Source organism: Erythrolamprus reginae, chromosome 3 (genome assembly GCF_031021105.1).
Source record: "Erythrolamprus reginae isolate rEryReg1 chromosome 3, rEryReg1.hap1, whole genome shotgun sequence".
Lineage (NCBI taxonomy): Eukaryota > Metazoa > Chordata > Lepidosauria > Squamata > Dipsadidae > Erythrolamprus > Erythrolamprus reginae.
The window spans coordinates 10,503,165-10,530,296 of NC_091952.1; the positions used below are offsets into that span (position 1 = coordinate 10,503,165).

Below are 27,132 nucleotides of genomic sequence, written 5' to 3' on the forward strand. Positions count from 1 at the left end.
CTATCTCTCTATCTCCCTATCTATCTATCCATCCATCCATCCATCAACCCCCCCCCCCACCCATTCATTTATCCATCCATTTATCCATCCAGCCAGGTTTGCCTGAAAAGAAAACTGAAACAGTTGCCAGTCCGGGATACGTAACGAAAATTGGGGGGGAGGAACGGGACTTTCACTTAGGCAGCTTCGTCTATCATTGCATTGGAGAGGCAAAGATCAAGCTGTTTCTATTCCGTTCTAAGGCAAGCCTCTGTATCAATGAGGCTTCCTCCCATATGTGCCTCACGCAGCTTCGCAGCCTCGTGTTTCCCCGGGTGGGGGCTTTCTTTCTTTCTTTCTTTCTTTCTTTCTTTCTCTCTCTCTCTATCTATCTATCTATCCATCCATTATCTCTCTATCTCTCTCTCAGTCTCTCAATCTCTCAATCTATCCATCCATCTATCCACGATCTCTCTATCTCTCTATCTCTCTATCTCTCTATCTCCCTATCTATCCATCCATCCATCCATCCATCAACCCCCCCCCCCCCACCCATTCATTTATCCATCCATTTATCCATCCAGCCAGGTTTGCCTGAAAAGAAAACTGAAACAGTTGCCAGTCCGGGATACGTAACGAAAATTGGGGGGAGGGAACGGGACTTTCACTTAGGCAGCTTCGTCTATCATTGCATTGAGAGGCAAAGATCAAGCTGTTTCTATTCCGTTCTAAGGCAAGCCTCTGTATCAATGAGGCTTCCTCCCATATGTGCCTCACGCAGCTTCGCAGCCTCGTGTTTCCCCGGGTGGGGGCTTTATTTCTTTCTTTCTTTCTTTCTTTCTTTCTTTCTTTCTTTCTTTCTTTCTTTCTTTTCTTTCTCTCTCTATCTCCCTATCTATCTATCCATCCATTATCCTCTCTATCTCTCTCTCAGTCCTCTCAATCTCTCAATCTATCCATCTACCCATCCATCTATCCACGATCTCTCTATCTCTCTATCTATCCTTCCATCCATTCATCAACCCACCCACCCACCCACCCACCCATTTTATCCATCCATTTATCCATCCAGCCAGGTTTGCCTGAGAAGAAAACTGAAACAGTTGCCAGTCCGGGATACGTAACGAAAATTGGGGGGGGAGGAACGGGACTTTCACTTAGGCAGCTTCGTCTATCATTGCAAAGGAGAGGCAAAGATCAAGCTGTTTCTATTCCGTTCTAAGGCAAGCCTCTGTATCAATGAGGCTTCCTCCCATATGTGCCTCACGCAGCTTCGCAGCCTCGTGTTTCCCCGGGTGGGGGTTTCCTTTTTTTCTTTCTTTCTTTCTTTCTTTCTTTCTTTCTTTCTTTCTTTCTTTCTTTCTCTCTCTATCTCCCTATCTATCTATCCATCCATCCATCCATCAAACCCCCCCCCCCCCCCCATTCATTTATCCATCCATTTATCCATCCAGCCAGGTTTGCCTGAAAAGAAAACTGAAACAGTTGCCAGTCCGGGATACGTAACGAAAATTGGGGGGGAGGAACGGGACTTTCACTTAGGCAGCTTCGTCTATCATTGCATTGGAGAGGCAAAGATCAAGCTGTTTCTATTCCGTTCTAAGGCAAGCCTCTGTATCAATGAGGCTTCCTCCCATATGTGCCTCACGCAGCTTCGCAGCCTCGTGTTTCCCCGGGTGGGGGCTTTCTTTCTTTCTTTCTTTCTTTCTTTCTTTCTTTCTCTCTCTCTCTATCTATCTATCCATCCATTATCTCTCTATCTCTCTCTCAGTCTCTCAATCTCTCAATCTATCCATCTACCCATCCATCTATCCACGATCTCTCTATCTCTCTATCTCTCTATCTCTCTATCTATCCATCCATCCATTCATCAACCCACCCACCCACCCACCCACCCATTTATCCATCCATTTATCCATCCAGCCAGGTTTGCCTGAGAAGAAAACTGAAACAGTTGCCAGTCCGGGATACGTAACGAAAATTGGGGGGGGGGGACGGGACTTTCACTTAGGCAGCTTCGTCTATCATTGCAAACGAGAGGCAGCCCGGCTGCCAAAGACAAAGCTGTTTCTATTCCGTTCTAAGGCAAGCCTCTGGATCAATGAATGGATGGGTGGGTGGGTGAATACATACGGCCAGCTTGCCTCTCCAGCGCTAAAAAGAAAAGTTGCCAGCCAGCGCTGCGAACGACCGAGTCCTGAGCCTCCCGTTCTCTCCTGTTCTCTCCCCCACTGCCCCTTCGCCATCCCTGTGTTCCTAGGAGAAGCTCTGGGGATTGAGACAAGTCAGCCCTTCTGCTCCTCCCCAGCGCTTCTCCCGGAACCGCTGGGAAGCCTCCCGGCTGTTTTAAAAGGTGACAGCCGGGCTGGGGGGCTTCCCAGCAACCTCCTGAACCCTGAACTTTTGCCGAACTTCCGGGTTCGGGGTTGGGGGGGTGCTGGGAAGCCCCCCAGCCCGGCTGTCACCTTTAAAAACAGCCGGGCGGCTTCCCAGGAGCCTCCGAATGCCGAACCCGGAAGTTCGGGTTTGGCGTTCGTAACATGAAAAAAGTTCGTAAGAAGATGCAATTTTTTTCTCAACCCCGGGTTCGTATCACGAGTTGTTCGTAAGACGAGGGGTTCGTATCTTGAGGTACCACTGTATAAGACAAAACGTGATCTCTTTTCTAACAAAATTTAAAAATTCTGTAAAGAAAAAAACAAAGGTTCTGCTCTTTTGAGGGTTTAAAAAATTTGTATGACTTGGTTAAATTAATATAACTTTATAAAATGTATACATTATGGCATGCTACATGTACAAAATCTCCTTGATATACATTACTGATTTATTTTTTAATGCTTTGTTTTTTAAAGGTTTATGATTTGTTGTGATAGATGCGAGGAATGGTTTCATGGGAATTGTGTAGGTATTTCAGAGGCCCGTGGGCGCCTGCTGGAAAGAAACGGAGAAGACTATATCTGCCCAAACTGCACCATATTGCAGGTGCAAGATGAAATAGTTATGGAAACAAATCAACAGGGAACAATGCTGGGACAGGTTACAGGTGATGGCACAGATTTCACAAGCATAGGAACTATTGAACAAAAGTCCATTGAGGATCAAGGCATCAAGGGTCGTATTGAGAAAACTGCAAATCCAAGTGGAAAGAAAAAGCTCAAAATATTTCAGCCTGTAAGTGTTCAAATTATTCAATTTCATTTTACTGGTAAACTTCTGGTAGAAACATTCTGAGTTACCTGCCAAGTATATGTGTGTGTATTAACGTCATATAAAATATTGGAATTCTGACACCCTAGAAAACAGGAAGGAACATCTTGTAAAATATGACTTTTTTAAAAGTATAATTTTTATTAAACTTACCAAAACATCAATAAAGCAAAACAAAAGTGGGGGGGGGGGGGACATTTCCCAACTTTATTAACTGCAGTAAAATAAAAGTGGTACCATGTTTCCCCTAAAATGTTCCCATAGTAACACCAATCAGGCTTTTCAGTACATGCACTGAAATAAGCCTCTCCCCAAGCTACTTTCCAGGGAAAGGAGGGGCCATGCCGGGAGCTGCTCTTTTAGTGGTGGGCATTCTTTTGGCCGCGAGAGCGAGAGCAAGTGAGAGGCGGGTACATGCATATCCTGCGGGAACAGCTTGGCTCCTCTCTGCTCTACCTATGGCAATTTAAAACACACTCCTGCCTGCGAGGAAAAGGATGCAAGTATTGATCCCTGCGTTGCCGCCTCCTTGCAGACAGGAGCGCATTTCAAAACGCTGCCAGAGACAGCCCAGAGGAGCCAAGCCATTCCTGCGGCTGTATGCGTACCCGCCTCTCACTTGCGCGCTTTCTCCCCCCCCCCTCTCTCTCTCCTTCCCTCTCCCCCAAATGAGTGCCCATGCAAGAGCAAGCAAAAGGCGGGTGAGCACACACACACACACCCCGGCAGGGCTGCCTTCAGCAGCAAATGGGCCCATCTAGCCCATCCCTGTTGCCACGCATGCAGTGGCCGAGGCTTTCAACGTACCTGCTGAGGGAACCATGTGTGGGCCTGGAGCTGCTGCCGCTGTTCCCTGCAGTGGAGGTAATGATGCACTGCAACTCTTGGGCACGCTCTGCTTGTGCCTCTGGGGCTACTGACATTGCAGAGCCCTGCAGTCAGTTAGAGAGCGCCAGGCCATGGATTGGCCTTGCTGCCCCTTTGGCTCTGCCTCAAACCCCTGCCTCATTTGCTCACCAACTCGAGCTGCTCATCCTTCACCTGCCCTCCCTGCATCTTTCATACGGGGGATGCAGGTGATGGCGGTACATGGGAATCTGTTCCTTGATGTTGTGTGCCATCTGTTCCGTGATGTGGGCACTGGTTCTCCCCCGCCTCCAGCTCTCAAGCAAAGCGGGAGGGGGAAGAAACTCTCACGGGCTGCCTGAGGCAAAGCACCTGCCTTTCCTCTTTTATTCCCCCCCCTCCCCTCTCGGCAAGAACCTTTTGGCTGCATGCTGCACTCAAAAAATATTTCTCCCTTCCAAACTCCACCAGAAACAAGTCTTTGTGAGACTTATTTTCCCTGAGCAGCCTCTTGTAGTGAAAGGGGAGAAAGATTTCTTGCATTCGGTGTGCAGCTAAAAAGTTCCTTCTCCTGGTGCTATGTCTTAAGTACACCCCCCCCCCCTCCTGCAGAGAGAGAGAGAGAGAGATGGGTGTGTTTGGAACAGACAAGAAAGTGTGTGCCTGGCTGCTGCCGCTGATCCCGGACAGACATTTGGCTGTCAGCTCAACTTCCTTAGGCAGCCCACGAGAGTTTCTTTCCCCTCCTGCTTCGCTCGAGAGGCAGGGGAGGGTCAGTGGACATTTAGAAAGCGAGGGAGATACAAGTCTCAAGTAGGATGTGTGTCTCACCTGCCACCCCCAAATTGCACCTCACCGCGAGACGCACATCTTGTAGCACACTTGTAGCTTCATTGCATTCCTTGGTGTTGTGTCCAGAGAAGCCCATTGTGAAATAAATCTCGCGAGTTCAAGATGTTTGATTGAACTTATGAGAAGTTTTCTTGTATAATGGGCTTCTTTGGACACAATGCTGAGGAACGTGACGGAGGTGCAAGTGTCAGGTAGCTTTTGCCTTTCCCAGCCCTACACATCCCACCTGCCAGAAATGAGACATCCAGTCCTACGCTTGCCGCCTACTGCATCCCAAAAATAATCTCCCCCCCTCCCAATAATAAGGCCAAGGCCATATTTCTGGATTTTAAAAAATAAAATAAAATCACCCCTTATTTTCGGGGAAACATGGTAACATTACAATCTCAACTTTTTACTTTTGCATACTTAAGGTATGCTAGCTATTTCTCTAACAACAAAGCTATCTAATCAGCAAATTCAAAAGTCAGAGTTTCACATTGCACAAACTCTGGAAACTCTTTCTTTGGATGTATTATTTTCTTTGAAGAGTGTTTCTCCGTACTGAAGGAGCGGGTCCAGCAGTCACATGGGTTGCTCACGTCCAATCCGGTGGAACTGAGCCTAGTGTTAAAAAAGCTTGCCGGATCCGCCCCTTCCCCAGAATTCGCTCAGTTCGCATATCCTGCGGTTGTATTGTGATAGCTCGTTCAACATTCTAACACCTTCCCTTCGATCTTTTCCTTCAAAAATAGTAAGAATTGTTTTACCATTATTATTTACTTGCACTAATAGCGCCAGCCGTCTGCGGCTCGGTTTTTTTTTTTTTTTACTTTGGAGAAGTTGCGGTTTCGTTTTCCCCCGGCGGTTTTGCCGGGTACGATCCCCGCGGCCGCTTGTGGATTCTTTTAATCCTTTGGCCTGGAGGTTCTGGTGCAAGCATTAATTTATTGATTTATTGATTCTTTATTGTATATATATATTAAAGGGCTTAAGAAATACCTCCTGCGGAGTGAGACGGCTTTCTAGTCTCCTGGACTTAGTCGATCGCTTCCCCTTTAAGACATATTCGGAGCGATTTTTCGGCGCGAAGGCCTTCGCGCCCTTTTTAAATTTAGGCCTCTCGTGTTGGCCTCCTGCCAGCCGCGTAGGCCTCAGTCCACCGCGTGGATCCCGGAGCGGGCCTTGGGACGCCCAGGCTAAATTCTCCACCGGCTAAGCCTCCAACCAGAGTGCCTTGGTTTACTTAATTGAAAAGTTTAGGGAGGCTGGCCCCGCTGGATTTGGGGACACGAACTCTGGGTTTGCCCAGATTGTCCTCACGTCTCAGCAGCTTCGAGGCCTCGAAGCAGGATCCATTCCTCTTGGGAAGTCCTTGAAATTCTTCTCCTTATTTATTCAGTTATTGGCTCAGCCTTGTCTTCTGTTAATTGTCAGACTATGGCTACTTTTCCCAAGAGAGGCACAACTAAAGGTCCCAGAGAGGCCAGGCCTACAGGCGATGAGATTACTAGTATCCCCCAGGCCTCTTCCTCCTCTTCTCCAGGGGCCCGCCCCTCGACCAAGGTCACCAGGGCCGAGAAGAGAAGGGACCTAGCCCTACAAAGAATCCATGACAAATCAGCAAAACGTTTAAAAGTGCAGGCCCAAGTACTCAGTAGTCAAGACCCCCCAGAGGCTTCTAGTTTACCTCCTTCTGGGGTCCCTGTGTTATCTCTGGATGAGCCTAACCTAGACAGACCCCAACCTAACCTATGGGGCATAGGTCCAGAGGAACCAGATATTATTGAAGATTCCCCCCAGCCAGGATCCTCCCAGGCCTTTAGGGATTCTTCTGCCATTCCTGCTGATATTTCTAGTTTACCTCCTGAGTTCCAATCTATTTTTGCTGTGTTGTCTAAGGCCATTGATGCCAAACTCTCTTCCATCAATGAGCTTCCCTTACCTCCTCCTCCTTCTCGTCCCTCCCGCCCCTTGGGTTCTTCCCCAGCGGTTAGAGCTCCTATTCAGGATGATTCAGATTCCTCTCAGGACGAATATGAGGATATGGAGGATGATGAGGATCCTTTCCAAGGCCTATCAGATGATGAGGAATCCCAAATAAAGGTTCCTTCTCCAATTACCATTTTCCCTTCTCAATTATTCAAATCTCTCCTCCTCAAAGCTAGGATTTCTACGGGATTAGCGGCCCAGGAGAAACAAGCCTCCACTTCCACTGATCCCCCGGAGGAGAATTTACCTTACTTCACAGAGGAACAGGAGGATAACGAGGTAATTCCTATGCCTAAATTGTTTAAAGATGCCTTACTCAAACAGTGGGATTTCCCAGCCTCTGGCCTTAATCCCTCCACCAAAGACAGAAAGTTGTACAAACTTTCCTCTTCCTATGAAGAGCTTCTATCCTTTCCCAAACCGGATGAACCTGTCAAAATCCTTCACTCGGCAGCGGCTGTGCCAGGAGAGGCGGAGGAAGTCCTCCGCCCAGAGGACAAGCGTATTGAACAAATGCTCAAAAGAGGATTCACCGCAGATTCCTGGGCCATTAAAAGTTCTGCAGCAGCCTTCTTTTTCTCCAGAGCCATGCTGCTGTGGCTTCGCCAACTTCAACAGCATATTCCTCCCGATGACTTGAGAGGTCAACAAGACTTCAACAAGGTCTTTGCAGCTGCCCAGTACGTGGCTGATGCCACCTTGCAATCTACTAGATTTTCTGCTAAGTCTATTGCAGCTTCTACAACGGCAAGGAGACTCCTATGGATTCGCCCTTGGCAAGCGGGAGTACGCCAGAAGTGGCAGTTATCCCAGGGACCCTTAAAGCGCGACCTTCTTTTCGGTGATCTTCTGGATCCACTCCTCACGGAAACCACGGACAAGAAGAAAGTTTTGGGTCCAACCACAAAAAAGGCTACCAAAACGCAGTCCTTTCGTCGCCCGGGGCGCCAGCAAGATCAAGCGGCTTCCTATCAGAGATCTCCAGGTCAGTATTCCCCCCGCTTTCGTTCCCAAGGTAGGAACTCCAGGGGTAGAGGTTTTCGCTTCCAAAGGGGAGCTTCCTCTAACAGGGCCTCAAAAAAACCTAGATGGTAATCTTTCCTCTATTCCCATAGGGGGTCGCCTAGCTCATTTCGCCTCTAATTGGCGTCTCACCTCCAAGGACCCCTGGGTCATTGACACTGTTCAAACAGGCCTTCTTTTAGAATTTATTTCTCCTCCCCCTAAACGTTTTATTTCCTGCCCTTCTCCCAGGTCCTCCTCAGATTGTAACCGTATGGAGGAGGCCATTTCTCATCTATTGTCCATCAGAGCCATTCAACCGGTTCCTTCCGGTCAGAAGGGCCTAGGTTTTTACTCCATTCTATTTATGGTTCCAAAGTCCTCCGGAGGTTGGAGAGCTATTTTGGATTTAAAGAAACTAAACCTATTCATCAAATATAGGAAGTTTAAGATGCACTCCTTATCTTCTATTTTGGCCGCCATTCACACGGGAGATTTCATGGTCTCCTTAGACCTCACTGAGGCCTACCTTCACATTCCTATAGCCAAATGCCACAGAAAATTTTTACGTTTTTCCTTTCAAGGCAGGCATTTCCAGTATAGGGCGATGCCATTTGGCCTTTCCTCGGCCCCTCGGGTCTTTACAAAGCTCTTGGGGTCCCTAGCGGCCTATATCCGGGCGTCTCCCATCCACATTTTATGTTATCTTGATGATATTTTGATTCATGGGAACTCCCTAGAGAAAGTGAAAACAGACCTTTCTGTCACCATGTCAGTCCTTCAGGACCATGGATTTTCCATCAACTTTGAAAAAAGTCACCTCCAACCTTCCACATCCATTTCTCACCTGGGTTCCATTATCAATTCAGAATCCTCCCAGGTTTTTCTCTCTCCCGAGAGAAAACTTAGTATAGGGGAGTTAATTTCTAACATTTTATCTAATTCTTCAGTATCCATAGTAACTCTGTCTTCCCTTTTGGGGAAGATGGTGTCATGCATAGGCATCATTCCCTGGGCTCGCCTTCATGCTAGGGAACTCCAGTGGCTCCTATTACCCTTTCAGAGATCGGGGCACAGCAACTCAAATCGGCGCATTGTCATCCCACCAAGTGTTCGCAGATCCTTCAAGTGGTGGAAGTCTCCGGCCATGGACAAAGGATCCCCGTTCAGGTGCCCGGATCAATTTGTCATCACCACAGATGCCAGTCTATCGGGATGGGGCGCCCACGCCCAGGGGATGATAGCCCAGGGCACGTGGTCCCCGGAGGAAGCTTCCAGGCCAATCAATTGGCTAGAGTTAAGAGCCGTTTCCCTGGCTCTGAAGCATCTCTCTCCTCGCATTCCCAACCGGCACGTTCTCATTCTCACCGACAACATTGCCACAAAAAGCCATATCTGCAGACAGGGGGGCACGAGATCCAAGGCTCTCATGAGGGAGGCCCTCAAGTTAGGCCTTTGGGCGGAAAAACATCTTCGGTCGCTCCTAGCCGATCACATCTCGGGGAGCCTCAACGTCCAGGCGGATTGGCTATCTCGAGCAACGATAGACCCAGGAGAGTGGAACCTCCATCAAGACCTGTTCCATCAAATCAGCCTCAGATTCGGCCTACCAATCCTGGATCTCTTCGCGACCAATGCGAACGCCCAACTCCCTCGCTTCTTTTCCAGATTTCCATCCCCGGGAGCGGAAGCAATCAATGCCCTCCGGAGTCCATGGCCTCCAGGCCTTCTCTACGCATTCCCTCCAATTCCAATTCTCCCGGACGTGATTCACAAGGTCCTCACCGAGAGGGCCCGAATAATCTTAATCGCCCCTCATTGGCCCCGCCGGCCCTGGTTCGCGGATCTCCAACAGCTGTCCGTCCAGGACCCTTGGCGACTCCCCGTTTCGGGGGATATGCTGCGGCAGGGGGCCTCTTTCCATCCAGACCCGGAGTGGTTCCACCTCACCACCTGGCTGTTATCAGGAGAGACTTAGAACTGCGTGGTCATGACCCCGATTCAGTGGAGGTCATTTTAAAGGCCAGAAGGGGCTCGACCAATCGAATCTACGACCACACGTGGTCCAAGTTTCACCAGTGGTGTCTACAGGAAGGTCTCTCCCCTCTGTGCATCCCCATACACAGAATTATTTCCTTCCTTATGCAAGGCTTCCATAAAGGACTTTCTACCAGCACCCTCCGGCGTCATCTGGCAGCCATTTCATCTGTCCTAGGGGGTCCCCGCAGACAGCCTCTCCGATCCTTCCCTGCAGTTCAGGAATTCCTCAAGGGCATAGCCAACCTCAGACCTTCCAAGGTCCACAGGTATCCATCCTGGGATTTGCCACGGGTTCTCCATTCCCTCACGCAGGCACCATACGAACCCCTAAAATCAGCGTCCCTCAGGTATCTATCTTTTAAGGTAGCATTCCTGGTGGCTATTACCTCTGCCCGACGCATTTCGGAGCTGGCTGCCCTCTCAATCAGGCAGGACCTTTGTCAATTCCATCAGGACAAGGTAGTCTTGCGACTGGACCCCACCTTCTTACCCAAGGTCAGTTCCATGTTCCACAGATCTCAGGATATTGTCCTACCTTCCTTCTGCCTCCAACGAGACCATCCCTTAGCAATTAGATGGCACACCCTGGATCTCATCAGAGCGCTGAGAATCTATATCCAACGCACAGGACCCTTTCGGAGGTCAGAAGCACTTTTTATAGCCTATCACCCCAGAGTCATGGGGGCCAAAGTGTCTTCAACAGTAATAGGCCGTTGGATCAGAGGGACTATATCTAAGGCCTAAGAGTCGGCCTCCCTCTCGGTTCCAAGGAACATCACAGCGCATTCCACCAGGAGCGCAGCCACCTCGGCCGCTTGGGCGACTCAAGCCCCGTTGGAGGAGGTCTGCAAAGCAGCCACTTGGGCCTCGCCAAATTCCTTCATCAGGCACTACAGGATTGATTCTTACGCTTCAGCGGACGCTGCCTTCGGCAGAAGGGTACTCCAATCCGTTATCTCACACGATAGCAATCTAATCCCACCCTAGGGACCATCTATTGGGTATGTCCCATGTGACTGCTGGACCCGCTCCTTCAGTACGGAGAATAGGCGTTGATTGCTTACCTGAACGCCTCTTCTCGTACGGTGAGCGGGTACAGCAGTCACTTCCCGCCCTTGTATGTGTCTTCTTTACCTTTCTATATCTTTCTTCCTCTAACAATGAGAGTTGAACACTACAGAGCTTCACAGCTGAGCCTAGTCTATGGATTCGCGAATTCTGGGGAAGGGGCGGATCCGGCAAGCTTTTTTAACACTAGGCTCAGTTCCACCGGATTGGACGTGAGCAACCCATGTGACTGCTGTACCCGCTCACCGTACGAGAAGAGGCGTTCAGGTAAGCAATCAACGCCTATTTTCTGGCCATTCTTTCATTATGAGAAATAACTCTGAGCACACTTGTTTATCTTTGCTTATCTTAGTCCTTGGGGCAAGAGCTGGGCCAGAGCTAGCCACAACACCTGTTAGGGGTTCATTCTTTTTCTGTGAATCTACTAATTTTTTTTCATCATACACCACCCAAGAATCTAAGTCCCTCCTTAAATGCAATTGCTGAAAATCAGTAGCATATTATCCTTTTAAAAAGTAATACAATGAAACTAATGTAAAATCCACATGAAAGAAAATGTGTATATGGCCAGTGGCCTCTAGTCCTATGGATTATTTTTTGTCATAGTTCTTTGCTGAGACAAATCATTCCATCATGTTATGGCTTAGCATAATGTGTTAACCTAAGAAAGGACAAGAATAGAAGTAGAATTTGATGTGGAAAACTCTTATTTCTTACAGTTTATCTTGCTCCTATTGAATGCTAGAAACAATTATAGCCAGACATTTATAATTACAGACATGTAATTATAAATGTCTATAATTACAGTATTGGATTGTCACATGCTGTTTTTACCACTGTTGTTAGCCGCCCCGAGTCCATGGAAGAGGGGTGGCATACAAATCCAATAAATAAAATAAAATAAATGTCTACAATTGGCAAAATTTACTTGCAAATGTCTTTAATAAAGATAAAAATTTATCTATTGGGAAGAAACCTTTGTTTTTAGAGGACTATTTATATAGAAGTATTAGTAAGCTAATAAAGTTATGTATTACAACAGATTGTTATATAGCTAAGTGAAATGTGACATTTCTGAAAGACACCCTAATTAATTCAGGAGCCACGAACCAAAGTCCAGAAGAAATACAAAGATTTATTAGGAGCGCCATTCCAGCAATACCCCCATGCAGCCAGAACTGAGTTTGTGCAGGCTGCACGCCCTCATGACCCCCTTCTCATTGGACATGTCATAAATCATATTCTCCAATGAATCACATTTTTGGGTTGTGAACCCCACACCCTAGTACTCCTGTAGCCTAGGACACAATCAGTATTATTTATTTATTTGTTGGATTTGTATGCTGCCCCTCTCCGAGGACTTGGTAAAACAAACATTTGTGGAATGTAGTTGCAGTTAGGGAAGTAAACCACTCCTCCAGTCCCCCCCCCCTTTTCATGGCAACTTATAATCTTTGCAAGTTGACATATGTATTATAAACACATATTAATGGCAATTAATTTTCTGCTGCTACATTTCAGGTGGTTGAAGATCCTGAAGCAGCCAGTTGCATTGGCCCAGGGTGCTCCAAGATGGCTCAGCCAGGTTCAGTATACTGCGGGAATGAGTGCATCCTTAAGCATGCTGCTGCCACCATGAAATTCCTAAGTGAAGGCAAAGAACAAAAACCCAAAGAGAAAACAAGGCCCAAGCCTCCTCTGATAAAACCTCAGACTCTGGTAAGTCTGGACTTGAATTAAATCACATAAAGGTAGTCTTTGACTTACTATCATTCATTTAACAACTGTTCAACCTCACAGTGGCAACTGAAGAAAGTAACTTATAAACTGATTTTTCAGGCTGATGGCCATCACAGAGTCCCCAAAATCAAATGGTCCAAATTTGGGTAGTTTCCAATCGGCATACATTTATGATTGTTGGAACATCTCGAGGTCATGTGATCATGATATGCAACCTTCTCAGCTAGCTTCTGGCAGTCATTTAGAGACATCTAGATCACTTAATTGACCTCGTGAGTCACTTAAAAACCACAGGGATTCGTTTAACAACCGTGGCAAAAAAAGGAAATAAAAAGAGGCACAACTCACTTAACAACTGCCCGGCTTAGCAACAGATATTCTGGTCCCAATTCTGGTCATAGGTCAAAGACTACCTGAATTCTTTTGGTGATTGTTCGATTTCTAGAGACAAATGCCCCTCTCTGCAAATTACTTTGGCCTCTCAGAATGCACTTAAAGTGTTTCCTGCATTCATATAAACCTGGATATTTCACTCTATTCTTGATTTCTGCTTTTGTAAAAGCCATTAGTGTGGGAAAGATATCTGTTACAAAGACAGGAAAATAATTTCCCAACTACTAAGGAAGCTATACCTTATGGCCACTGGTTACAGAAAGGTGACTTGTCCTTAAGGGCCGTCACATTCAAAGAGACAAAATATAAAAAATAATAAATAACTTATAGAAAATGCACTCAATGACTTTGAGTGTTTAGTGCCCTGTTTAAAAGCCCTCTGAAACCTGTATAATTCTTCTAGAATGCCTCTAAACCCCTTCTCTGGCATAACAGATTCATATTCCAATATGATTCCATAATCAATTATGTAATTATGTAACAATACAATTCTGTAACGTTTGCATTCTGTAAGCTGTTGCATTAAAATAGCTAGCTCAGCTTTTCTCAATCTTGGCAAATTTAAGATATGTGGACTTAAAACACCCAGAATTCTCCAGCCAGGACCATTGAATCATGAGGCACATAGTGTAGCGTTTCTCAACTTGGGTTATATTAAGATGTGTGGACTTCAACTCCTAAAATTCCCCAGCCAGTCTTGCTGGGGAATTCTATCATGTTTAGTTATATATATATTTAAAAAGAGTATTAATATGTAAAATGCAAATGGAATCCATTTTCAATATTATATGAATATTAATATATCAAATAAATTAACAATGAACATAAACATATTTTATAAAACTTTCATTTTAAAGTAAACATGAATATAAATATTCATTTTGTAACACAGTATTGGATACCATTTAAGGAACAATATAAATACATTATTGTACTATTGTATAAAAAAAGTATGCATTTCTTAAAGAGGAAAATACCCTGTATTGAACTGCTTAGGAGAAAAGGCACAAAAGAAAAAAGTACTAGAAAATAACAACAGTATAAATAACAAAAAGAAAATCCAATCTGCATTACGTTTAAATTCAAATATATAAAGAAGAAAAATATTAAGAAAAGAAATTATATTGTCTGTAAAATATTTTTCAATTATATTAGGAGCTTTTGATCATAAAGGATCATATTGCCCAATATTTCCTCTACCTGGATGTAACATACTTAACCTTAATAGTTTTGCACACACAAAAAAATCAGTATTTATATATTATCTCAGTTATTACAAGTGTTTCTTTATATTCTTACCCTGTTTTTAACAAGCTTTCAGAGCAGCTAATGGTAGGGGGAAAACCAGCACCGAGCCATTCTTGTAATATGTATTCTCCGCCTAACCGTCCAGATTTTTTAAAGTTAAAGTTTGTTTTTACAACTGTAATGAATTTTCAAAATTTTAAGCATATTCCTGAATAGGGCAATTCTTTTTCTTATTGAATAATTATAGATTTGGGTCAAGTTTCATATTTTTCTTAGTAATAGAGGGTATAATTAGATATTCATTGCCATCAGAATAGAAATAGCACTTAGATCTATATACCACTTCGCAGGGCTACAGCCCTGGCTAAGCAGTTTATAGAATCAGCCTATTAGCTCCCAACAATCTGGCTCCTCATTTTACCCACCTTGGAAGGATGGAAGGCTGAGTCAACCTTGAGCCTGGTGAGATTCAAACTGCCAAATCGTAGTCAGCTGGCAGTTAGCAGAAGTAGCCTGCAGTATTGCATTCTAACCACTGTGCCACCTCTGCTTCAATAGCAGCATCAAAGGTTTCACTAAACCAAATACTTAATTATTTTTTTTGTCTTCATTTTAGGGTAATTAATGTGTTTTAGGAATGGTTTCAAGTGGGTGGGCAAAGATTTTTGGATAAGTGTGCAATATTTGGATTAGTGTACAGTACTAGAAAGTCAAACACTTGACAGCAGGAAATATTTTAAGGTCATGTAAAGCATTCATCATGCAGAATGAGAGATTGGGTCCAGGATGTGATTTCTGCTTGAAAAAGCATAGGCATTTTCTAATGCATAACAATGTTTCCAGTATATCTAAATTGGTTTGCCCACTTCCTGTGTCATAATGGTTTTATCCTTGCAAAATATAGTGATTAGGGTTCTGCTGGTTATACAGGCAGGTACCAAACCTTTGTCCATGCAGAAGAGGCCAGTTGCTGAGAAGAGAGAGATGATCATGAAGAAAATGCCAATGGCTACAATTAAGACAGAAGCAAACGCTCAGACAGTTGGTAAAGAGCCAACCCCAGAGAGCAGCACACCATCCTGGGCCAGCGATCATAATTATAATGCAGTAAAGCCAGAACAGACTCCCGCCATTTCACCAGCACTGTTATTCAAATGTATGTATTTCCCAGGGATATTCTTCTGCAGTCATTTATTCTTCCTATCAGTACATTTTCCATTTTGGGGACGACAAAAAAAACAAAAAGGGATTTTAATGGCTCCCATGCTCTATCTTCAAAGATTGACACACATATTTCTCAGGGAAACAATTCCAAGGTTCATACATAGCTTTATTAACAACTTGGGCTTTCTTGTTTAGTTGTAAATAATTGGAATTTAATCGGCAAAGTTAGGCATAGTTTTCTTTATGTGCTCCATAGAGGGTAGCTATATTCTTAACAGAAGGTAGGTAAAATCATTTATAAATATTAATATTATTATGTAATGTATGGTGTAATTGTATATACAGTTAAGATTGGCCCCTTGTTATTCCTTTGCATTTTGACTTAGAAATGTCAAGAATTTGTAAGCTTTTAAGGGATTTGAACTGTTAATTTACTTCTTTTATACAAACACACCTTTTTATCCATTTTGAGTAGAAAACTCCTACCAAGAAAATGAACCTCCTGAAGTGATTCCAGAAGCCCAGTGTAAAATCCAGATGCTTCCTCTGTTTTGTTTTTTCTTTTTTAAAAAAGCTCTGTGCTATATAAGTTCTTTTCAAAACGGGAAAGCAGTCTGAGCATTCTCAGCTTGTATATGATAAGTATACATAATATTTTTAGCATCTTGGTAGCTTATGAAGGTAAGTAAAGGGACGCTTGATAACGCAAAACCAATCTTTTTAAAGGAACTTTTTACCCTTCTGTTTAAATATTTTACAGTCCTGCAGTCTGGATTTTGCATTTTTCATTTCTGATGTATTATTTGAACCAATGTGAATTTTGGATAGGGTTCCAGGCATGCAAAAGAATTAACTTCACTCCCCCTCCCCAATAACCTCTGGCTACATCTTTATAACCATTGGAAGCTTACTTTGATGAACCCTCCCACCCACCCGGAGGAGTGGAGCTCCCAGGCTTGAGGAGAAAATATCCAGAACATCTTCCTACTTCTCTTCACATGAGAGGTGTAGCTTCCATGTTTACAGTTCTTGCTTGAGTCATATGTCGAAGAAATACTTTGCTTCTTGAGCCCTCCTTTTAAACTCTTTATAGGAATGTTGTAGAATCATATGGTTGGAAGAGACCAGAGTTCTTCCTGTCTAACCCCAAATAGTTTTTCCTCATTCCTTTCATTAATTCAGATGATCAATTGGTACATTTCCAAAAGGAATTGGCCACATCTGCATTTATATTAGTAAATTTGTTAGCAGCAGAAGTCTGAAAGTAGCACTTGTTTTTCAGCATTACATGGGTTTCCTTCCTGCTACTCTCAGAACTGTTTACTCGTTGGGGAGTTCAAGTACTAACAATTTAATTTTTTGTACAAGTGTTCTTGTAAGTAGGAAAATAACATTGGAGTCTTTTCTAAAATGCTTATATAAGTTAAAATGAGATCTGTAGTTTGATCATGTTTTTACAATTGCTGATGGACCCAGAAATGAATGCATTCAATTCAGTTTATGTTTAGTGAAGAAATTCCATCATCTTAAGAAGACTTTTTGGCTTGACTCTGAAGGTATGTTAATTGCTGTCTTGAAGTTCTTTATGTCCCTTCCAGATACCAACTATAAATCCATACCTTAAATCAACTCCATTATCCTGCGGTGATTGAGGTTATCCAGAAAGAATTACTCCTTTCTCTTGGTGTAGGAGAGTTGTGCAATATTTGTAGATAGCAATTAATGGTTAATATTACGTAGAGTGAGTCCTGTAAAAATTAATCCTATACAGAAGTTAGATGATCTTCATTTAATGAAGTAAGATTGCATCTCCTAAGCACACACAGCAGTCTTCGTGTTTATATGCTTTTCAGCCTTTGAAAGAAACATCAATATTGTAGAAAAGAGTGTGTTCTGCAGCATTTGGCATTCAGGCTGTGTCACCATACTTGAATAACAGAATTTCTCAGCTCCAGTTGCTTTTGTATCTGTTTACTGTTTACAAATGTCGAAAATAACTTAAAACATGTGTCATCTGCTTGGTTCCTAAGCTGTCCCCAGATTGTTGGGAAGATCTCCACTATAATATCTGGATTTCAGGGTGATAGTTCTTTTGGTTTTGGTTTTGTACTTTGAGAGAGAGCAGAAAAGACTTATATTTCATCATAATTATATTTTAGGTTTTAGAAATGTATTATCTAGCTCAGGGGTCTCCAACCTTGGCAACTTTATGACTTGTGGACTTCAACTCCCAAAATTCCTCAGCCAGCGCATGTTGGAGACCCCTGATCTAAATCTCAGACAATCTATTGTTTAATTCTAAAAAAAATACCGTTGATGGTTCCAGATTTTTGGTTAGTGGTTTCAAGAAAACCTAGTGCTTACATAAAGGACATACGGTGCTTTTAAGAGGAAAACCACCATATTTTTTAAAAAGAATTCTAATAGACGAAGGAACGTCAATAATACTTTTGGAAGAGGAGGCAGAATGGTTCCAGCACAATAGTGTATCAACACATTATTAGGCCTGGAACACTAAATTATCCCTACATTTAGCCTGAAAGGGTTTCCTAATAATAAGTCATTCAGAAAGTTATGAAATTAAATTACATTTATGATTTGAAATTAGCCAGAGAGCATCTCATAATATTCTTTATAATGAAACAAGAGGCCATAAATCCTTTACTTAAATTAAACCTTGAATGTAAGTTCCTCATATCTAAAACTACCTGCCAAGCTATTCCACAGTTCTGAAATTTATGTCAAACCAAATGAATATGTAAATTGTATGAGAAAGTGGAATTTCAAAATATAGCACACCTACACTATAAAAGCAAGACTAATGATTCACAAATTGTCAATGTTGCAGTGGCATGTGTGGGTTTTTTTGTATTAGTATTTCAGGTGCTGTATTTCTTCATTAGTGGATGTTGTTTCATTTATTGTACCATTCTGAAGGTGCAGCCTTTGACATGGCCTTGGGATAAAAGTTGTTACAAAAATGGTGGTTTTGAGTATCCAAATAATAGAGAAAATCATAATAACATGGTAATAAGCTTTAATTGGAAAGCCAGGCAATATATCCCAAGGATGCAACTTGTGCCACCCGCTGAAGGAGGGGGAGAGGGAATGTTGTACATTCTACTGTTGTCATTACTTTGATTCTGGCTGTCCAGAATCAGAAAAAGTAACCTCATTTCACACATCTTTTTCTCAAGGGTGGGGGTGAGATCAGTAGTATGACTAGAATCAGGAATCAGAAGCTGCTTAGAGTTTTTAAAAAGTCAGATGAGCAGGTGTGTAAAGGGAAAAAATTGCAGTGAATGCTTTTAAATAAATTGAAAGCAATTCTTTCTATTTAAGAAAAACTAAGGAGGTTATGAGCAGCCAGATAAATCAAAGTAAAAACAGATATGCAATTAAGAGTGGAAAATAAACCCTACACAGGGGAGGGAGAAGATAATTGCAAAATTATTTTAAATGGATCAATTTATTGTATTGTCTTAATTGGAGAAACGAACAGTAACATATCTGATCCTTCTAGCATCACTGCACATGGGTTTGGGCGTGTGAATACACACAAGAATGAATATACATACATATATACATATTTACGTACATACATAATTTTTCCCTTTACCAGTATATCCTAATATGGGAGGGAGCATACTGCTTCCTTTCACCTTTCAGCCCCACTCCAGAGGCCATGCAGGCAGTCGTTTACAAACTATTAAACTTTACATTTTACTGACAAAGAAGTAAAGGAAGACGAGTAACTGCCTAACAGTTACTCCCACAAGGGTATGGCTAGCTGATGAGTGCTAAATAGCTTGAAAGCTTAATGCACACACATACATATACATATACACATCTTGTATACTGGCGTTAGTAGAGCAGGTGTGCTTTACATCCCTCTCTAAGGTGTTTATAGAGTCAGCCTATTGCCCCCAACAATATGGTACTCATTTTACTGACCTTCGAAGGATGGAAAGCTGCACCACCCTCTAGCACCGTGATTGCAAACCTATGACATGCGTGCCGGAAGTGGCACGCAGAGCCATTTCTCCTGGCATCCGGAGCCATTGCCCCTTGCTCTTCCGGGTTCCGGAGCGCCAACCAGCTGGTCTTCATGCGCACAGGCAAGCCAGAAACCAGAGGAGCAGCTGCTCATTGGTTCCTGGCACTCATGCGCATACCAAAAGATGTGGAGAGGGGATCCCGGCGGTCTCTTCCTAAGGGAGCAGAGCAAGGTAAGCCAGGCTTCCTCCCCCCCCCCCCCCACCTTCCCATGCGGCCTTCTTGCGCAGCCCCAAGTGGGCCGAAGCCCCAGTGGATGAGCAGCCAGTGAGGGCGGGGTGGTGGTGGGGGCTGTCTGCACAGATGACCCTGAGCCAGAGCCAGGCAGTCACTCTTGCCCTTCTCCCTTCAGCTACTTCTGGGGTGGTGGGAGGGTAGAGACCCTGCCACTGGCCGGGGAACAGCAGCTGCAAGTGAGGAGGAGCCCTGGAAAAACTCCACATTCAGACCTTCCCTGGACGAGCAGCCGGTGAGGGTGGGGTGCTGGTGGTGGTCACCTGGGCAGATGACCCTGTGACCACCCTCTTTGCTCCTTCCACCAGCCACATCGGTCCCCTGGTTGGCAGTCTCTGGTGTTCCTCTTTACACAGCCCCATTGGTCAACCCCCTCCCCCCCCCAAGCCAGCAGACGCCCCATGGGCCTGACCCGCCTGGTCACTCTTGCCCTCCCTTCTGCTTCTGCTGCTGCCACTCTTCTTGAGTGGTGGTGACGGCAGAGAGCCTGGCGCTGGCAGGCTCCAACCAGGGAGGAATCCTGGGAAGGTTGCACGTTCAGAGCTTCTCCAGACGACACAAGTAGCCCACTCTGTCAAAGTTGCATTTAGAAGCTGCCCGCCCTGAAGTAGAAAGGATATCGGGCACTGGAGATGATTCGGAGTGAAGACACTACAGCAGGAATTCTTCAGAAGACACTTTTTCTTCTTAGTATTAAAACTATACTCTCTATTTTATATTACAGAACACCAAACTATCTTACTAAACAACTCTACCACTAATAACCATGAACTACAACAACCCCCCCCTGGCCACAAGCCACACCTGTGCAAAGATGCAACACAGTATATACAGATCTTGACCAATTCCTTTCACTTTATACCAATGGTTCCCAACCTTTTTTTAAAAAATACAGTAGTACCTCTACATAAGAACATAATTCATTCCATGATTAGGTTCTTAAGTAGAAACGTTCTTAGGAAGAAGCAATTTTTCCCATAGGAATCAATGTAAAAGCAAATAATGTATATGATTGGGGAAACCACAGGGAGGATGGGAGGCCCTGTTTCCTCCCAGGAGATTCATAGAGAGGGACTCTGAGGCGGCGAGAAGGAGCACCCGCCTCCAATATACCCGGCACGAGGCTGCCTCCCATACACTGGCTGCTGCTACCTGCTGCCTCTTCCTTCCCATACTGAAGGGCTCCCCTTTCCTCTTGGTCACTCGCTTTGTAGCCGCCGCCTTTGCTGTGGTGACTCCTCGGCTGCCCAGAGCGAAGGGAGTGTTTCTTTTCTCTGGGCACTGGCAGAGGTTTATTCCCTCTCCAAGCGCCCAGAGAAAGGAAAATGCTTCATTCGCTCTGGACTACCAAAGCCTCCTTGAGCGCCACCCAAAGCATCCTCTGGCAGCCCAGAAAAGCCCGAGATGGCCAGAATTAAAGGGGGAATGGCAGGAAACTGGTCGGGCTTTTGTGCCGCTCTCAAATTTCCTGGGAAATTTTTCCGAGCTCAGGTTCTTAAGTAGGAAATGTTTTTTAAGAAGAGGCAAAAAAATCTTGAACGCCTGTTTCTTTGCTTCTTAAGAAATGGTTTTAAGTAGAGGCGTTCTTAAGTAGACGTATCACTGTAATCTTTATTGAGTTTTTACATATAAAAAACAGTCAAAACATAGAAAGAGAGGGGAAAAATGAAAAAAAGTAGACAGACAAATCAGCTTATGAACTTATAGAACATATAAATCATTCAGCTTCAGTGGCGGTCGATATATGCACATATTTAACCTTTTTTTAGCCATACCCACCTTAGCATCTCTAAAATCCTGAGGATCCCCCCCCCCCATATATAAGTCTTACTATTCAAAAGGGGAACTCCTAACTCACACAGAGGAAGCCTAAAATCCCATTAACTTGGTTTAAGCAAGGTTCCAATTGCCCCCCTGTGGGGCATGGGCCCCACGCTGGGAACCACGTCTTTACACTAATTGCAACCTTTTTCACTACAACTGGAATATTAACTCTGGTACTGACACCCTCCCCACCTTTGCGGAAACTCCGAACACACTGTCTTGCCAGGGCTCCTTGCAGAGAGCTGCTGCTGCCATTCTACAGCCATTGCCAGGCTCTCTGCTACCCCATTGCCCCAAAGAGCAGCCGCAGCGGCAACTGAAGGGAGAAGGGAAACAGCAACTGGCTGGTTCAGATGCACAGGGCAGCATTTGCTGTCTGGGCAGCCAGAGGAGCTGCACAGGAGGAACATCGGAGACAGGCAGCCCAAGGGACCCACCCAGCTGGTGGAGCAAGGAAAGGGGGGTGTCTGAGCCCTGCTTTGAGGGTGGCCATAGGATTATCTGCAGGCAGCCACCACCACCCACCCTGCCTTTGCCGGCTGCTTGTATTTGCTCACGCTTCGAGCGGGCCTGCCAGTGGTCAGAAAGCCAGCAGCAAGGGCAGTGCCAGGCTTCAACCACCTGCCACTATTTGGGTTCTTTTGCACAGAGGGTAAAAGAACCCAAATAGCGGTGTCCGGATGAAGACAGATTGAGCAGGGCAAGACAGCTTGCGGTTCCTGAGCAGGGTGGGCTGGGCTGTGCCCGCTTATGCCCAGAGCAGAATATTGGTCCAAGGGTGGCCCACCAGCAGCAGCAGGCTGGGCAGCTCGCTCCTTGGCGGTCCTGTTGACTGGTTGGGTAGCTGCTGCCCAGAGCGTGAGGCTGGCAGGAAGAGAAGCGGCTACCTCTGAAAAGGCAGGCCATTTTTGCTGGTAAAAGTTCATCTGAAACAGTGCAGGGGGCTCATGCGCAGTGGACATGCACATGCGCCATCGGGGGTGCATGTGCAGTTCATAGTGCAGGGCGCATGCATGTATGCTGCGCAGGAGCCCATGCATTGCATTATGGGTGCTGGTACATGGAAGTGCTGGTGTGTGTGCGCGCATGTACGTTTTGTTACCCGAGCCAAAATATGTTGGCCATCACTGCTCTGGCATATCATAAATGGAAATGGAATAGGACAGTAAGGATAATATTTAGGATAATAAGAGATTATTCTCTGACAGAAAATACTCCAGGAACTGAATGTTTCTTAGATTAGGGCATGCTTATAATTGCTCTTGAGTTATGTAGCATTTAGGTACAAACATAATAAAGGTAGTGCTCGACAGTTCATTTAGTGCTTATTTAAAGTTACAATGTTGAGAAGGTGGTAGCGCTCCAGCTCCAGCAGTCCTTGGAAGAAGCCGATTATCTAGGCCCTCAGCAGTCAGGATTCAGGCCTGGCTAAAGCATGGAAACTGCTTTGGTCGCGTTGATGGATGATCTCTGGCGGGCCCGGGACAGGGGTTTATCCTCTGTCCTGGTACTTCTTGACCTCTCAGCAGTTTTCCATACCATCGACCATGGTATCCTTCTACGCCGACTGGAGGGGTTGGGAGTGGGAGACACTGTTCTTCAGTGGTTCTCCTACCTCTCCAGTCGGTCGCAGTCGGTGTTAGTGGGGGGTCGGAGTCTCCTTTGTGGGGTGCCTCAGGGGTCGGTCCTTTCCCCCCTGCTATTTAATATCCACATGAAACAGTTGGCCGAGATCATCCAAGAGCATGGGGTGAGGTATCATCAGTATGCGGATGATACCCAGTTGTACATCTCCACCTCATGTCCAGTCAACGAAGCAGTGGATGTGATGTGCTGGTGCCTGGAGGCTGTATAGGTGTCAACAGACTCAAACTCAACCCTGATAAGACGGAGTGGCTGTGGGTTTTGCCTCCCAGGGACAATTCCATCTGTCCGTACATCACCCCGGGGTGTGTGTGTGAATCATTGACCCCCTCAGAGAGGGTCCGCAACTTGGGTGTCCTCCTGCATCCACAGCGTTTGCCCAGGTTCACCTGGTGCACCAGTTGCGGCCCTATTTGGACCAGGAGTCATTGCTCATTGCAATGACTCCCGGTCACTCATGCCCTCATCCCCTCGAGGCTCGACTACTGTAACGCTCTCTACATGGGGCTACCTTTGAAGAGTGTTTGGAAACTTCAGATTGTGCCGAATGCAGCTGCGAGAGCAATCATGGGCTTCCCTAGGTATGCCCATATCACAACAACACTCCACAGTCTGCATTGGTTGCCGATCAGTTTCCAGTTACAATTCGAAGTGTTGGTTATGACCTATAAAGCCCTTCATGGCATCAGACCAGAATATCTCTGAGACCGCCTTCTGCCGCACGAATCCCAGCGACCAGTTAGGTTCCACAGAGTTGGCCTTCTCCGGGTCCCGTCGACTAAACAATGTCGTTAGGCGGTCCCCAGGGGAAGAGCCTTCTCTGTGGCGGCCCCGACCCTATGGAACCAACTCCCCCCAGATATCAGAATTGCCCCCACCCTCCTTGCCCTTCGTAAGCTCCTCAAAACCCACTTCTGTCGTCGGGCATGGTGGAATTGAGATATTCATTCCCCCCAGGCCTATACAATTTATGCATGGTATATTTGTGTGTATGTTTGGTTTTTAATAAGGGTTTTTAGTTTTTTAAATATTAGATTTGTTATATGTTGTTTTGCTGTCGTTAGCCACCCCGAGACTACGGAGAGGGGCGGCATACAAATCTAATACATACATACATACATACATACATACATACATACATACATACATACATACATACATACAATGGCATTGAAAAAGGGACTTATGACTATTTTGCACAGTTCTAACTTTGGTAGAATCCCCATGATCGTGGGATCAAAATTCAGATGCTTGGCAACTGGTTCGTACTGTTGCTGTGTCCCAACTTTTGCAACCTTTTGACAAGCAAGGTCAATGGGAAAGCCAGATTCATTTAACAATTGGGCTACTAACTTATTGACTGCAGTGATTCACTTAACAACTGCAGCAAGAAATGTCATAAAATGGGGCAAAACCTACTTAACAAACATATAACTTAATAACAGAAATTTGGGGCTCAACTGTAGTCATAAGTCGAGGACTACCTGTAATCTACTTTGTACATCAAAACCTAATAACTTAATTTTTGTTTCTGCAAATAATATAGAAATAGTTGAGTTGACTTTGTTAATTTGTACTAGAAAATCAGTGGTGACATCAGAATGCTATTATAACTTTACCTTTATAATTGGAATTTACAGTGACTAATTGGGAGTAAAGTTCTCAAGGTTTAACTTGAATGTTCAGATGTAGAAAAACAGTGCCACATTTAACAGTAAGGCACCTTGAACAACTGAGTTCAAGGACAGCAAATCAGTCTTTTCCAGAGACAGCAAATTTGTCCCTTCAAATTTGTGAGGCAATATTGCGAGAGAGTTTTTAATCGGACTTTACAGCTTAATTTTTAAAAGTTCTGTGACTTGGAGCACTGCAGGCAGAATACAAAGATTTAAGCAAAGGTTAATACTAAATTTCTAAAAATAGTATTTTATGGAATTAAAAGAAACCCAGGGTTAAAGTCTATATGAAACCACTTGGGAGCAAAGGGAATAATGGATGGATGAGTAGTTCCATTAAATTTTTCAGTAATGTTCATATTATTTGAGACTTCTTTGTGTTGTCCTTTCCAGCCTTTTCGTAGTCAAATGCTGAATGTTATTACTATATATAATATGTTCTGTTTTTATCATTTTCTTAAGCTGGCTGAATAACTCGTTAGAAATCTTTCACCTCTTCCTTCTCCCCAAGTAAAAGGGGTTCTCCATGCTGGTGTTATCGTATATCCAGTAATAGAGACCAGGAATCAGATCCAGACTGCTGTGGCGTCTTCTTTTGTGCCTGAAAGCAGCGAATGGGACCTGAAGAGGCCCTCCATGGAGCAACGTCTTCAAGACCTGAGAAGATTTAAGCGGTGGGCTGCACCAGATATTGGGGGGTTGGGGTGTACCAGCTGTAGAATCGCACACAAATCTTGCACTTGGGGTGGGCGGGAAAGAAAAGCCTGTAGATCATTCTTACCCCACAGGCCAACCACTAAGATTTTGAATATTCCAGGAAGACATACAGTCTTTTGCCCCAGGCCACCTTCAGCCCATGCTGCACCAATTGAGTGCTTTGCAATTGGTGTGGTCTTGAATGTTTGGAAAATCAGGCATCCTTTCCTGTGTTTAGTAAAACGCCGATAATACATTCAGTAAAAGTCACTGCAACCTCCTGCATTCTTTCTGTTGGCTTGAAAAAAGGTACCTCTGCTGTGAGAAACATGGACATACTGTATAAGCAATAGCTTATATCTAATTTGATGGGCAAGGGCATCCACCTCTCCATAGCTCCCCATTGGGGGAGAAGGCAGAATTCCTTCCCTCTTTTTTAAAAAGTGGGTGAAGTATAGAGAAGTCGATGTTTTTTGTTTTAGTAGCAATGCATTGATACCAAAACATGGAATCAAGCCTGAATTTATGTAATGGCAAACATTTATTTCATTATTTAAGTTTTTAATGTTTGTAGCCGTCCAACTCAACCCAACAATTCCATTTGTTCAAACTAGAGACAAAAACAAACCGAAGCTGACCTGAATCAAGAATGAACATGAGTGGTGTGGAACTAGGCAAATGCTCCTACAAACATCTCTCTCATTGTGTTTTTTATAAAGAGATCTGGGCATGAGTCTGCTAATCTCTTGTCAAATATTGTGCCTGATAACTTGGCTTTCAAACGGGTGTTGCTTTCAAGTTGGACCAGGGCTGGGGTGAGGATACAGTCAAGTGCTACCTTAAAAGACAACAACTGTAGCAGTATCTTCCTCTGACATCTGCAGGTATGAGTGACATCTGCAGAAACTCAGTGTTAGGCTTGCAAGAGATAAAACTTTAAATCCTTTCCAAGCATGCTGATGTAGGAATTGGGCTCTGCAGTATGGTGTGCATCTTCTAAAACAGTGCCCATGCAGGCGTAGTATGAAAAGCTGTTTGTGGTAAGTAAATTTGTAGAGTGTCTACACTGTTTGTTTGTCTTGAGATTGTTTTTCAGGTAAATAGAAGTGCATGGACCAAGCTTCCTCTTGTGAGTAAAATACCCCTTCGGCCAAAGTTCAAGTTGCTCATTTCTCATTTTGGGTGGGTTTTTAAAGCCGCCTGGTCCCCAAGGTTTATCCACTCCCCTAGGAATCTATTTCATTCCATGTGTGTAGAGATCATTTTTAAAAAACCCGTGTGTTAAAATAGTATGGTACAGTTTTATAATTCAGTAACTTGTTGGTACATAAATAAATAAAAAATTGTGGGAAATCAACTGTTAACCACATTTAATTAAACACATATTCATACTCTTAGAGGCCAGAACAAAAGAAGAAAATTTTCAACTTCAAATCATAGCAGCATGGCAAAAGAGCATTCTGCTCAGAATATCAGCACTTGACGGGAGCTC

General features: G+C 44.5%; 1 protein-coding gene across 13 annotated transcripts in view; it reads left to right on the forward strand.

Moving 5' to 3' along the window:
- The window catches only part of DIDO1 (death inducer-obliterator 1), a 124,111-nt gene that overhangs the window by 63,632 nt on the left and 33,347 nt on the right, over positions 1 to 27,132 (forward strand). For 9 of the 13 annotated variants that reach the window (XM_070744468.1, XM_070744469.1, XM_070744470.1 and 6 more), the window contains 3 exons: positions 2,832 to 3,150; positions 12,487 to 12,684; positions 15,277 to 15,502. In XM_070744468.1, the coding sequence (XP_070600569.1) occupies positions 2,832 to 3,150; positions 12,487 to 12,684; positions 15,277 to 15,502 (743 nt within the window). Of the gene's footprint in view, positions 1 to 2,831; positions 3,151 to 12,486; positions 12,685 to 15,276; positions 15,503 to 25,455; positions 27,061 to 27,132 lie in introns of those variants that run through there. The other 4 variants (XM_070744481.1, XM_070744479.1, XM_070744480.1 and 1 more) reach the window with 2 other exon arrangements.